Raw genomic sequence first — 14,851 nt, forward strand, 5'->3', positions numbered from 1 at the left:
TTATCTTGATTTCTTATACAAAAGTACTTTTAGTTTAAAAAGCCAACAAATATATTTGCAGCCATAAGTATTTAGTTTCAGTCATTTAAATTTCTCCAGATGTAATCTTATCTAGTCTATTTTAATTTTTGATAATTGTGGTTCAAAACTAAAAAACTATATTTTCTGATGATTAAAATTCCATCAGAACTAATGGTTGGTGGTTCCTTTATTAAAAGAACCTGCACGTTCAAATCCTGTTCACTTTTGGTTTGCACTGACCTATACATCATTCCAATACAAAGTGCAACACCTTAAATCATTATTTGAACAGAGGTGTGTCAGATCCCACTGTTTTATAGGTCTCCTGGACCTCCCTCTCTTTTGTTGGAATTTGCAACTGCATTCATGTTTGCAGTTTATACTCCCTCTAGTGGTATACTGCTACCCCGATAAAACGCTGTTCTTGGGAGCCAAAAAAATCTTACCGCGTTATAGGTGAAACCGCGTTATAATCGAATTTGCTTTGATCCGCCGGAGCGTGCAGCCCTGCCCGGATCACTGCTTTACTGTTATATCATAATTCGTGTTTTATCGGGGTAGGTGTATATCAATAACCTATACCGTCCAATAATCAAACAAGCCCATTGGCTGAAAATGTAAAGTTAAATTACGCTACTGTCTTTACGGGGGACCTCTCTAGTACTTGGCTGCTCAGAGGCATGACTCAGCCTAAGTCTTCTAGAGGTACTCAGTCTGCATCCTTAACACTAAATGTTGTGATTATTACATGCAACAGGATGCACTTTTTAAATGAACTGTGGTTGCTGCATGCACACTTTGGCATGACATGCAGCTCAGCAAATGTGTATCTGATTGCTGCACACCCAAAAGTGTGACAGACAGTCCCAAATAAGGGAACTGCAACAATTATCCTGAAAAGTATACAATTCACATACTGAAGAAAAAAGGATTCTTAAAGTTGTCAAGAGGATCTCTTATAATGGGAGGTATTTGATGCAAACCTAAATATACAAATATATGCACAATAGGCATTATGCAAGAAGCCTCACACCATGGCAGTTAAATAGGCATTTATTAAGATCAAAATCTCAAATATTAAATGACATTAAGGCATTTAGTATTCAGTTACCATTTATACAGTAAAGAGGATTTTTTTCTTTGATACAAGACAACAAACCTGTACAAAAAATGTTTCCCATCATGGGAGAGTGGTTATTTTTTTCCCCCCCAGTGTCCTGTAATTCAGGAAATAAAATCCTCATGGTAAACCACTGATTATCCAATGGAAAAAGCCACCAAATCGTAACATTCAGAAATTCACTATCAGTACGACAGCTCCACGCAAACACCCTGACCTCCTCTAAAGATATATGTGAGGAGGACTACAACACGTGCACACTGGGCTGAACTGACAACACACACTGGTATTGTAACCACTCATTCTTTCACTTTGAATTTGTCTAGACTAGGGTGTGTGGTCCTTTTTGCACTAGCATTTACAAGTGTCACATGTTGCTACTTTCTCTACCCTTGTCTAGCTGAAACTTTGAGCTAGTCAGTCAAAATCAGAGCCAGAAACTTACTCTGATTTCAGGCAATAGTGTTACTGGCAAGTCTATAGAAACTCAGTTGCATCACCACCATATGCAGGTTGTTTTAACTAGAGTTAAACCAGGACCAAAAACTTCAGGCTTTGTCTACACTAGCACTTCTGCTGGTAAAACTTTTGTTGGTCAGAGGTGTGGGGGGAAAAAAACAAACCCCTGACCGACATAAGTTTCACCAACAAAAGCGCCAGTGTGGACAGTGCTAGGTCTGTGGGAGACTCTCCCACCAACATAGCTACCACTGCTCATTGGGGGTGGTTTAATTATGCCAGCAGGAGAGCTCTCTCCCATAGTCATAGAGCGGCTAGATTGGAGACCTTACAGCAGCGTAGCAGCAGTGGTACAGCTGTGCCGCTGTAAGGTCGGTAGTGTAGACAGAGCTCTCTCCTGGCAACAAAGAGCAGCTACACTGCGCACCTTACAACAACGCAGCTGTAGCCGCACAGCCGCACCGTTGTAAGGTGTGCAATGTAGACAGCCTAGACCTAGACAAATCATTTGATATAATTGTGTTGTGTTCCCTTTCTGCATTTGTAGAGGAACAAATCAAGAAGGCTTTGTTTAAAGGGAGTTTATTTTAAATGAACTATGCTGTCAAGTGATTAATCACTTTTAATATTTTTATTCCATTGGAATGAGAACTTCAGGAAATAGTCACAATATCAGAGGATTCACTAACAGAATTTTACTATATTCTTACTACAGAGTAAAACAATATAAATTAACACGGCATATTTCACTATTCTTTTCAGCATTTGACAGTTAGAAACCAAATAGGCTTTCTAAAAGTTCAATATAAAAATGTCGCACTTATCTTCCCTTTAAGGCAAGTTTTTGTTTGTGAAGAAAAATGTAATAACAGAATAATCTCTGGATAAACATCTGTACTCAGGTTTAATAATTAGGAAATTGTCCTTTTATAAAATGTTCCACTCTGACAAGAGAAAAAAGCTATTAAGAGAGAGATGTTGACCCAAATTGCACTGTATTAAAAGGTGAAGTTTCCTTGTATCAAATTCCATTATTCATCATCTTTAGAACCAGTTTTGCTTAACTATAAAAGACAAAGAAAAAATGTTCAGACATATTGCATTTATGAGGAACTATATTTCTATTTTACACTACATACAGGCATATTAGGTTGAGTTTGTACTAACAACTGAATGCATCAAAAAGTTCAAATGACTCAAAACTAATCTTTTATAGCTTATACATTTGACTCATTGTCCTCTGAACTTAAAACTCTGCTTTCCCATATTTTTATGAACTATTTTACATCCAAAACATTCTACAGTTAATCTTAGAACCAGTTTAAACTTCGTTAAAGACATTAGCTGAAGTTACTAATGTTTCCATTTAATAAGAAAAGGCTGATACCAGTCAACAAACATTTTGGAAAGTCAAACAGATGCAGTTCTTAAAAGTATCCCACACATTTCTGCAACAATTGTCATGAGTGGATTTAGAGTTTAAAAACCTTGATAGTGCCCATTTGCTGCAGTTTCAACACTATGCTCGGAGGTATGCTGACAATAGGTTATACCAATGTTAAATCAAATATGTTTTGTTATAGAGTAGAACTTGTTAAAAATAGCAATGTTAATTTATATTCCAGCAGCAGAAGTAATGGGGTGGAAATGGTAAATGGAGGAACTCACAGACCAATATTGTCTGTTTCCTTGATTTCTAAAACTTGAAAATACTTACATGCTGGATGTATACAGAAATTAATGCGAGACCACAGTCAAATCCAAATGTTGTTAGGAAGAAAAGCAAAAAGACAGATTAAATATAATTTATCATTACATCTGCAGAAAAACAAATGTTATGCAATAGTTTCACAGTTGTAACAGTCATGTTACCTTAATTACATCCACCCAGTTCCATCCTCGAGGAAGCTCCCCTTTGTGATCTATAGAAGAAGCAGTGTTTATTTTCAGCTCTGACTCTAGCAAGATGTCATATCTTTAAAAGCTGAACTCTCATATTACTGATCTTGCCAACACAATATCCAACAAGCGAATGCATGGAAAGCAAGGAACTCTCAGTACTAGCTTGAGGCAGGTGTAGTGTGCAAGTCTGTGCAAACTTCCCCATTCAGGAATTGAGGTGAATAAGCAGACCTAACTGCCATATCACTGCTATGCCAGTCAGTTTCTGCTTCAAGCTGTTGTCACTGGTGAAAAATTGTTTGGTAGCTTTATGAGCAAAGCAAATGGAGACTGGGATGAGACCCAATGCATTCTCACTCATGACTCAAGGTGTATCTGAATCTGTCTTTGAAGGTAGAAAACTATCCTGAACACACTGCACCATTTTCCTCAAGTCTGGAAAAGGAGGAGTAGACTATATTGCACAAACCTGTTTTGTCTGCTAGCTTTCGTTTCTGGGTTTTGGACAACTGCTCCTTTTTGTCTCTTTTCTTACTTGATGGGGCTATTTCATGAGTTCCAATTGCGATGTTATTGCCTACAGATGTCTGAGAAAAATAAAGTATAATTTAAATGTGTCTCCAACGGTGACTGAACTGGCAATTGATATCTAGGTATCACCCTGATGGGTAAACTACAAATAATGTTTGATTATGTCCGATTTCTTATTGAAACATCCCAAATGTTTTAAATTACATTAATACTGAAAGATGCTTGTGTTTTATCACACAACCACCATGATGACCATTCTTAGCAGTTAGTTTAAAAGTAGTACTAATTTCTAATGTGCTTGTGACCGGTTAGATCACAGAACTCCCCTTGAGAGCTGCCACCTGATGTGCCAAGACTACCTCTGCCCCTGCTTTCCCTGCCAGCTCGGGACCCCAGCACCCGGTCTTGCTGAGCCAGACACACCCGTCTGCTCCAACACAGACCCAGGGTCTGCATTACTTGCCCCAACAGCTGCAGGCTTAACTGAAAGCAGCTTACAGAAGTGTTCTGGTCTTTAACACTCAGATGCCCAACTCCCAGTGGGATCTAAAACCCAAATAAATTCAATTTACCCTATATAAAGCTTATACAAGGTAAACTCAAATTGTTCGCCCTCTATAACACTGATAGAGAGAGATGCACAGCTGTTTGCCCCCCCCAGGTATTAATACATATTCTGGGTTAATTAATAAGTAAAAAGTGATTTTATTAAATACAGAAAGTAGGATTTAAGTGGCTCCAAGTAGTAACAGACAGAACAAAGTGAATTACTAGGTAAAATAAAATAAAACATGCAAATCTAAACCTAATACAGTAATACAACTGAATACAGGTAAAATCTCACCCTTAGAATCATTTCAATAAGTTTCTTTTCTCAGACTGGACACCTTCCTAGTCTAGGCACAATCCTTTCTCCTGGTACAGCTCTTGTTCCAGCTCAGGTGGTAGCTAGGGGATTCCTCACGATGGCTGCCCCTTTGTTCCTTTCCACCACTTATATATTTTTGCATACGGTGGGAATCCTTTGTCCCTCTGGGTTCCTACCCCTCCTCACTGGAAAAGCACTAGGTTAAAGATGGATTCTAGTTCAAGTGACATGATTACATGTCACTGTAAGACCACAAGCCTTCATTCCTCCCAGCCTGACTCACAGGAAGGCTTGCCTGTAAACAAAGCCATCCACAATCAATCGTCCTGGTTGATGGGAGCCATCAAGATTCCAAACCACCATTAATTGCCCACCCTTGCATAATTACAATAGACCCTCAGAGTTATTTCATATTTCTAGTTTTAGATACACAAGTGATACATTTATAGAAATAGGATGAACACACTCAGACTGTAAGGTATCATTACAAAGCTTAGAGACCTTTTGCATGAACCATATTCGTTACATTATATTCACTCATTAGCATATTTTTATAAAATCAGAGTGCAACATCACAGTGCTTACAGTGGTAGCTTGAATAATTACTTCCATAACCCCTGCAATTGCATATGTTCTGACTACTGCTTAGTGGGGATAGAAGTGGTTCCCTATCAGTGTTGCCAGTACAACTAACCAGTTTAAAAGATCCGTGAAATGAGTTGGAACTGTGGATCGGACTCCCTACATGCTCATACAATTCTTTATTCACAGCACAAATATACAATGCCACAAGGGCTATTTATAATGCTGCTTGTACAGTAGTGCCAAAAGGCAGAGCCAAAATGGAAAGGCTGGGAGAGTCCACAGAAGGAACCTGTGTGATCTAGGACTGAAAGACAGTATGATTGTACAATCATTTCCAAGGAAGGTTTCAGTAATGTGTTTGAGACAAACACTATCACTTTAAGCAGAGTTAAAATTCCAGTTTCAAAGTCAAACATGAACCAACTCTGCAAAAATTAAATTTTTCAATTAACTTGGTCAGTTTATTTTCAAACCAAGGGCAGGTCTACACTTAAAAAAACTGCATTGGCACAGCTACACTGATGCAGCACTTTAATGAAGATGCTCTATGGTGACAGGAGAGAGCTCTTCCATCTGCATAGTAAACCTACCTTCCCAAGAGGTGATAGCTGTGTTGATGGGAGAAGCTCTTTCTCTGACACAGCACTGTCTACCTCGGAGGTTAGGTCGATATAACTGTCACTCGGAGTGTGGATTTTTCATACCCTTGAGTGACTTAGTAATACCAATGTAAGGCTTTGTCTACACTGGCACCCCGTTGGACAAAAGTTGTAACAACGAAAAGCACCGGTGTAGACAGCACTTCATCGGAGGGAGCCGCACTCCCAGCAATGAAGCTGCCACCCCTCGTTGGAGGTGGTTTTATTTTGTGGGTGACTACACAATGCACCTTACAATCCTGCGGCTGCAGCGGCATAGCCCAGCCCTGCCCGCCGTTGTAAGGTGAGCAGTGTAGACATAGTCTAAGGGCTTGTCTACACTATTGGCTGGATCGATGGGAAGTGATCAATCCAGCAGGGGTTGATTTATCGTGTCTAGTATAGACATGATAAATCAACCGCCGATGGCTCTAGCATCAACTCCAGTACTCCACCTCAACGAGAAGCGCAAGGGGAATAGACGGGAAGACACCGTGGTAAGTAGATCTAAGTATGTCAACTTCAACATTATTCATGTAGCTGAAGTTGCTTAACTTAGCTCAATCCCCACCCCTGTAGTGTAGACTTTAGAATTTGAACTCTGTTAAATTTAAGGCTCTTAGGATGCCTGAAAACAAAGGCCCTTTGTTTTCAAAAAAAGAGTACATTTACTGCTCATCAAGAAGGAAATAGACTGATAGTCATGGAGTGTGAACTCTTATTAACACACACAAAAACCCCTCAGGTACAGTACACCTCTAAGGTCAAAAGCACCATTTAGTTCTCATGCCCATTTGATCCTTGGTCTCTTTAGTAAGGTGGATAAAAGATCTGAATTACTTCCAGAAGGTGGTAGTTGTATTTCCAATATTGACACTTGTTCCATAGGAACCAGCATGAGACCACCAATTCACTATCTTCTGGCCACTGCTAAAGTATGCGGATTTAAATCTAGTCATCTAGGCAGCTAAGGTTCAATATTTTAACCAATACCATTAGCCACTCATCCCAGTCTCTAATCTTTCCTACCTACATTTAGCTTCTTGCTTTCCCAGGCTCTCTACAGGGAAAAACTACATCAACAGGGGCCCAAGCCTAGAGGCTTCTCTAATACAAAAGAATAACCGCGAGCATGGAAAATTTGAATAGGAGGCTGGATAATATGAAGGATAAAGCTTCAAATTTTCCTGGCTCAAGTGGAAGCTCAGGAGTTCTCATAGGTGTTCTCAGGAGTCAGAACACCTATGATAGGATAATTCTAACCTTGTTCTGAACAAAATTATAGATGAAGCAAATAAAAATTGGTGCATATGTGCTTTCTAGAAACAGAAAGTTGTTAAGTTTCCCACTCCAGGTGAAATACTGCTTTAACAGATCAGGTTAGAAGTGAAAGTCTCCACTCAAGCCAGCTTGATGAAATCACTTTGAGCAGAGTTAATGTGCTTGGCATGTGCTTCATGTTCTAGACTACTGAGCCATTTAAAGTAGAATCAAGAAGTGTCATCTAACAAAATGTAATATTTTTATTTCCGTCAGCTAAATAATTTTTACATTGATTGTAACTGATTGGTTGCTTCTGCTAGTCCTTTCCTCACTCTTCTTGTCAAATATTTAATTGTTCAGACCACCCAGCCCACAAGCATAGCTCATCCATTCTAGAGACTTTCTTCACACTGCAAGTCAAAACCCAGATTGGCTCTCATTAACTGTGTCTTGCACTAGTTCTGTAGTCACCATTGGATATCAGTTGGCTGTGTTAGATTAGGGAGTGTTTCTAATCACTGCTTCTCTCTCACTTCTCTTCCAGAAATTTTGGTAAGGTGGCTGAATACCAAATAAACATCCAGGTTACAACCACAGAGCAGTGCTACACTTCCTTTCATCTACTTTTTTTCTAGTCACTATATTAGGGACATAGTATACTGGCTTGCACCTCACAGACATGCTCCAGAAGTTTTCTGTGGCAATGTGAGATGTTTAAATGTAGAGTAACTAAACATTCTATTCCTTTTGTTGTATTAAAAAAAGTTCATTTATAAAACTAAAATAGATCAAAATGCAAGTTATACACTTACCACAATATGAACAGGTTGATTTTCCATGAACAATTCTTTATTATCTTTGGCATATTCAAAAAGTGTGTATGTCATGGCCGTTCCAAGATTAACTTCAACTTCTTCCATTAATTTATCCAATATACTTTGTTTTATAGCTGAAGATCTAGAAGAGACCATAAAATCCAATTACAGGCCCAAAAGAATTCAAGAATATTGTAAGAGAGAGACCACATGTAAAACAAAAGAGGAAGTAACTGAAATACTTACATGGTGTTGTTGAAGAAAGCATTCATGGATATGTTTGGAGCTGTCTGGGGGTATGTTTCTGGCCACGAAATTTCTATTAGGAAGGCTTTGGGATCGCCATTTTCACCTATCTGAAAGGAGATGAAACACTTTAAAATGGGAAGCCTCAGTCTGTTATCAAACCTTAGAGACAAGGTGGGTGAGGTAATCTTTTATTGCACCAACTTCTGTTGATGAGAGAGACAAGCTTTCAACTTACACAGAAGCTCTGCCTCTCAGAACTGAGAGAGAGCTTCTGCCTAGGTCAAAAGCATCTCTGCAGACAATAGCTCATCTTAATTAGCCTCTTAGAGTTGGTAGGGGAACTCCCAGCTTTTCATGTTCTCGGTGTGTGGAGATTATTTCCTCACTATGTTCCATTCTATGCATCCGATGAAGTGGGCTGTAGCCCACAAAAGCTTATGCTCAAATAAATGTTAGTCTCTAAGGTGCCACAAATACTCCTGTTCTTTTTGTGGATACAGACTAACATGGCTGCTACTCTGAAACCTGTCATTACTGATAATCATTTTTAAATTTAGATACACAATAGTATAATCTATACTCAAACTTTTTACAAAACTCAATAGATATGTTTAAAATTTCTATAAAAAGGCTTGTGCAATTTAAACATTTTCTGTCAGTATCTGTAATCCAAATATTCTAACATTCTACATGAGAACCAGAAAATGAAGCTTGCTTTCTCTTCATTGTCTAATCTAAATACAAACCAAGCAGCATAATGCTGCGGGGAAAAAAAAAAAAAAAAAACACATGTTTTAGCTACCTTTGATCTCAAAAGTAATGGGTAAGATTTTTAAGACTTATTAAATTGCAATAATTGTCTCTAGGGGATGGGAGGCAATGAAGACCAACTAACAAGTCAGCTCATAAAAATTGTTCACCTAAGCCCATCATACCCAGGGAAAGCCTTGTCCACATGAAAAGCTTGCATCTAAAGGTGTCGTTATAAACAGATTTAATTAAACCTGCATAAATCCTTCTGTGGCCACTTATTTCAGTTTCTGTGGTGTATTCCTATCCTTGCCCCCACAGGGGTTTTCACTGGCCTAACTATATTGATTTTAAAAGCATCAAGTAAAAGTGTGAAAATTTTCCTTGTGGACGAGGCCTATTCTTTGCAGGGCATGCTGCAAGGCTAACTCTGGCTTTGTTGGATCTATGTGGAAGGAGCAAGAGAAGGGACACCAAAGATTATGTAAAGATGATTGTGAGCAGTAGGAACTTAATATACTCAATATATAGTTTAGATTTACATTGATTCAAAGTTTCAAATGTCTTTATAGTAAGCTTTTCGGGAATAGCATGTTGCATTTTGCCATTATTTGAGAAATCTTTGTCATGTCTTCTTTTGGTCTTATTTTATAATTAACTGTAATCAATGTGCTGTGCAGTACACTAACTATATTCAGGAGAATGGCAGACTAATCCTTTCAACTCTATTCCACTGACTTTCTACCTAATGAAAAGTACATATTGCCAGATCTGATGCTACCATATTATTCTTCTGTTTACAATAGATTGGTTTTCTTTGCCTTTCAGTAAAGATTCAGCAACATTATTGCATTCACTTGACACTTTCAGTTTTGAAAGTTACGATGCTATTCAGATTTTGTTTTTAAATATCATGATCTATTTTCAACATACCTTGTGTGTCTGTAGGTCCCAAACCTGCAAACACTTACAGACATACTTAACTTTACTCTTGTGAGAAAAGTCAGCAGTACTATTCATGTTAGCAAAATGAAGGAAATCTGTGTTTGCAGGACTGGAGCATAAGTTATTTACTTAATCTCTCAGTATTAGTTCCCTACAAGTTCAATTATAGTTGCTCATGTTTTTTCATGACAAGTTATACTTTACTTGTTCCTCTAACTGTGATAATTGCTATTGTAATGTTTGCTTTTGTTCAAAAAGGTAACTTTCATTACATTTAAGTTTGTCATGGCAAGTTATTTTGAAATTATGTAAAACGGCACTTAATGCCTTTATTGCTAAATAGGTGAATATCCATCTGTTTCAAGAAAATGCTTTGTAATGGAAAATGTGCAGAATAATTTTAAATGAATGATATATTACATCTAATTAAAGCTTGATGTGGTCTTACCCTATACTGAAAGGAAACAGGACTAAGTTCTTTGAAACACTCATCTCCTTCATAAATAGAATGTAATGCTTCTAGCTCCATCTGAAAAGAACAGATGGAGAAAAAGGTTAGCAATTTCAATTGGATACTGAACAGATATAAACAGATGAGTGTCAGCATAATATACAGAAATCCACATATTCTGTTTTTCATTTAAAAAATAAACAAATTAAGTTTTAGGCAATAATTAGTCTAGATATCTGGTCTGATACTTCTGTAATCCTATTTTAGGTTAGTGGAATGTGAGTTCAACAAACCTGGCATGCTAGTCTGAATTCAATTTACTTTCTACAAACCCACTACCCATCTTAGCACATTTTACTGAACTCTAGAAGACCACTTTTTTAAAAAACAAAAACTTTATTCTTAACTTCCCCAAGAAAATACCAAACATCTGTTTCAAGAACATTTCCATCCTTCCTGTATTACTTGCTACAAAACTACAAGAAAGGGATTTCATAAGTGAGTAGGGACCAGAATATCTATTAACCCCCAAGTACCTATCAGAGAATGACTTTCTGCATGGTATTTACAGTTAATAAAATCTAACATGCCGTTGGTTGAATTAATACAATCACATATGCTGTGTACATGGATCATATACAGTGTATTAAAATATTTTAAAGAATTTACCAAGTACAAAGATAAGTATATAGGACTATGCCACCTAAGAAACAATATGATTGATGTAGCATTCAATTAAAAGTGAAAATCCTCTGCAGCTGACGGAGGTCTCTCGGAGAGGAGTACGGGGAAAGCGCCTGCCGAACTCTGTCGGTTCCTAGCACAGGACACCGCTGGCTGACTCTGTGTGCAGCTGGTTAGCTAAACTTCGGCAGTAGTCAGGCGTGGTTGCTGCTAACGTTACTGGCTTATTTTTGCATCACTTTCCAAGTTACGTTTATTTGGATTTAAAAAATTCCGTGATCCCGGGGGGGTGGGGGGGAGGAGCGGTCGGCGCCGCGAGTGGCCGAGCAGGGCGGGCCGGAGACCTCGGCGCCCGGGATCACGGAGCGAGGTAGCCTCCGTCCCCGGGCCAGGCAGGGCAGGCAGTAGCCCCAGAGACCCGCCGAGCGCGGTGCGGCTGAGCGGCAGCTGCCGCCGCGGGGAGGCGGGGTCGGTGTCTCACCTCCTGGTCCTCGTTCGCCGCCATCGCCCCGGGCCGGGAGCCCCCGCCTCAGCCCAGGGACTCTCACACAGCGCAGCAACCGGCCCCCGAACCCACACGCGAGCACAGCGCGCATGCGCTGCCGACCGTCACCACAACCCCCAACTGGTTCCCCAAGCCACGCCAGGGCTGCTGTGTTGACTCCTATTTCGAGCTATGAGCTATGATTGGGCTCGTCTTCCATAGTATCACCAATCCCGCACGACAATTGGCTAAAACTTGTGGCCACGCCTCTTTTCTCTTTCTCTCATTGGTTCCTACGACGGTTCTCGAGACCCAATGGTTGACTTTGTCGTTGAGCAGGCAACGCTGATTGGTGGAATGGACTGTCACTCTTATCCCCTTGCTGTGGCTTCCGGAGGCGATTCTCCATCTCTGTTGCTGCCCAGTGGCAGCTTGCGGGCGGCGCCGGTGGGTAGGGGTCTGCGGAGAGCTCACTTCCTGGAGGTGGTAGGACGGAGCTGCTGCTGGCCGCGCCGGCGGCTGTTTACTGTGTGGCTGCCCCGTGCGGCGGGGAAAGGTCCGCGGCCGGGTGGGGAAGGCGGGTTGCCGTGGGTCGGGCGCTGGCGGTGGGTCAGAGGCGGTGCGGGGCTAGGCGGGGCGGGGGACTTGCTGTAGGGGCTGAGCCTGGCGGGTTAGCCCTGGGTGACTCTCCCGCCGGGAGCTGCTCCTGGTCATCCTGCTTGTCACTTGCTCTATGCGCCTTTGGCACATAGTGTTAAAGAAACCCTTTGTCCCCCCCGCCTATGTCCGTTACTGGCAGGTTGGGCTATGTCTGTGGTCAAGCTGCACTGACAAAAACACACTTTGCCTTTAGTGAAAACAGAAATGACCCCTTAATGTAATTTTATAAATTAAACAACAGTCCGCACTGTTGTTCTACCTCTGTTTTTCTCAGTGCACCATGTCTATAGACGTCATGCTTTTCAGAGCAGGGACCATCTTTGTATAGTATACTGCATCAAACGTGAGATTGGTGCTAAAAATGACAATGCCACCGTGAGGAAGAACATGCTTGTTGTTATATACAGTATCTGGCCGATGCAAACCTTATTTAAGCAGACTGTTTCTTATAGTGATAACAGATATAAGCCCTAGCCTGCAATTGACTCTGCCTGAGTAGAACCTGGGCTCTGCAAGCTCATAGGTTTGTTTATGCAGATCCAACTGCAGGATTGGGACCATCAGAGTTCTCAGGCCAGCCCCTAATCTGCCTCCTCAACTTCCAGTGGCCCTTTGGCTCACAACTTTGCTAATAGTGCCAGTGTCTGAGCAATATGAATAAAATCAGAAAAGTTTGATCTTGCCTGAGATGCAATGATTGTCGTCCCCCCCCACCACCACCCATTTTCTGGTTCTTCTCACCCTCCAAAAAACATTATTGACTGATTCTTATCTGAGTTGTTTTTTTTTAAATCCCTGCATCTTAAAATTGTTTGTATTCCTTGCATTTTAAGTTGAGTGAGCAGACTGTATTTAACTTGCGTCTTAAGTAAAAAGACTAGTTTAATGCATTTTTCTTAATGAGATATCATTTGTATCTAATCAGAAATTGCATGTTTGAAAAGGATTTGAGATATGGGGTATTTTTGTTTTTCAGGCATTCTTTAAAACTTCAAGATGAGCCCAACACAATGGGACTTCCCTGTGGAACTATGTTGTCGGCCTATGGCCTTTGTAACCCTCACTGGCTTGGATGTAGTATATAATGCTGTTCATCGTGCGGTTTGGGATGCCTTTTGTGCAAACAGGAGAGCTGACCGAGTACCAATTTCTTTCAAAGTTCTTCCTGGTGACCATGAGTATCCCAAATGCAGAACAAAGGTATATAGTCTGTGGGGTTTTCTTATAAAGACTTAAAATACATTTAACATATTATGCAAACTATAAAATGACGTACTGTAAAGTGTTTGCTGTTTGTGATTATTCTGTGTAAATCTTCAGTCAGAATAAATTAGCTATTAGAAAGTTAATTGAAATCTGGAAACATTGCATGCTAAGGGAGCATCAGTCTTACATCAATAATTTGGACACTTTTCATTTCAAATATCAATTTTTAGATGTTCTGGAAAATTTTTAAAACAGCTGTTTGGGTGAGACAGAGTAAAATACAGTATGTACCTGAATCTCTGCAGTGAAACTGAGACATATCAACTAGTGTGACACTTGATAAGCAGCATAGTCCAGTGATTACTTATTACAGTGGAGAGTTGGAAATAAAGAAACCTGGAGTCTATTCCCTAATTTTGTTTTTAATTGTGATTTAGGACAAGTAACTTGCATCTTTGTCAGTTTCCCTCTCTGTAAAATGCGGGTAATACTTACTTAACTCTATAAAGCATGTTGTGATCTTTGCATGACAGGTACTATGTAAGTTCAAAGTATTTTATATTTCCTGAAGTTGACTTTTCTTTAGTGTCAGAATCTCTCCTTCTGACACTCCTTCTTCCCCCCCCCCCAATGTAAATCTATTTTTGATGATGTTTCAGTGGCATACTTCTGGCTCTTGAGCCAACAATGGGGTGTGATGGTTTTAAAAAAAAAAAAATCCTGCCACACCTTCTCCATTAGGAAGCAGACACTTGAGAGCAAGATTGATAGAGGAAAGATCAAGTCCTCAGGACTGATCATGGACACGTGGAATTCCCCATGCACATACCACAGCGGGAAAAAAAACAGGGTTGGTAGCTCGTTTTAATAAGTTAAATTAATATTTTCAGAGAACATCCTATGAGTGGTACATTCCAAAAGGGATATTGAAGACTGGCTGGATGAATAAACATCTGAATCTGGTGCCAGCTCTTGTTGTGGTGTTCTATGAACTGGACTGGGATGAGCAACAGTGGAAAGAAAAACAGTCAGAATGTGCTACCAGAGTTGAAATTGTCAGGTACAGTTGTTTCAGTTGGGTTATAAGTATTAACTTGTATTTGTATTAAGTGTAGGTTGTAAAGTATTTGTATGTACCGTAAAGCAGTTTCATCTTATTTTTTGTTTTAAAAAATATAATTTTGTGTTAGGTTGATGGGGCTCTTTCTAGATTAATCATT

The 14,851-nt window shown here is 39.8% G+C and overlaps 2 protein-coding genes across 7 annotated transcripts in view; one reads left to right on the forward strand and one right to left on the reverse strand.

Moving 5' to 3' along the window:
• Positions 1-1,056: 1,056 nt before the first annotated feature.
• On the reverse strand, positions 1,057-11,951 carry RWDD4 (RWD domain containing 4). Of its 2 annotated transcripts, none has more exons than XM_034771131.1 (8): positions 11,763-11,951; positions 10,595-10,675; positions 8,449-8,558; positions 8,200-8,344; positions 3,972-4,089; positions 3,473-3,522; positions 3,318-3,320; positions 1,057-2,664 (listed from the first exon to the last, which is right to left on the reverse strand). In XM_034771131.1, the coding sequence occupies exons 1-8, from the start codon at positions 11,784-11,786 to the stop codon at positions 2,632-2,634; spliced, it is 564 nt and encodes a 187-aa protein (XP_034627022.1). In that variant the 5' UTR covers positions 11,787-11,951; the 3' UTR covers positions 1,057-2,631. The 2 variants fall into 2 exon arrangements, with proteins under 2 accessions (XP_034627022.1, XP_034627024.1); XM_034771133.1 differs by lacking the exon at positions 11,763-11,951 and adding an exon at positions 11,267-11,562.
• Positions 11,952-12,128: 177 nt separating this feature from the next.
• TRAPPC11 (trafficking protein particle complex 11) overlaps positions 12,129-14,851 on the forward strand; it is a 41,213-nt gene continuing 38,490 nt past the window's right edge. For 3 of the 5 annotated variants that reach the window (XM_034771541.1, XM_034771546.1, XM_034771545.1), the window contains exons 1-3: positions 12,166-12,321; positions 13,402-13,625; positions 14,522-14,691. In XM_034771541.1, the coding sequence (XP_034627432.1) occupies positions 13,422-13,625; positions 14,522-14,691 (374 nt within the window). In that variant the 5' untranslated portion in view covers positions 12,166-12,321; positions 13,402-13,421. Of the gene's footprint in view, positions 12,322-13,401; positions 13,626-14,521; positions 14,692-14,851 lie in introns of all 5 variants that reach the window. The other 2 variants (XM_034771542.1, XM_034771543.1) reach the window with 2 other exon arrangements.

Source organism: Trachemys scripta, chromosome 5 (assembly GCF_013100865.1).
Source record: "Trachemys scripta elegans isolate TJP31775 chromosome 5, CAS_Tse_1.0, whole genome shotgun sequence".
NCBI lineage: Eukaryota > Metazoa > Chordata > Testudines > Emydidae > Trachemys > Trachemys scripta.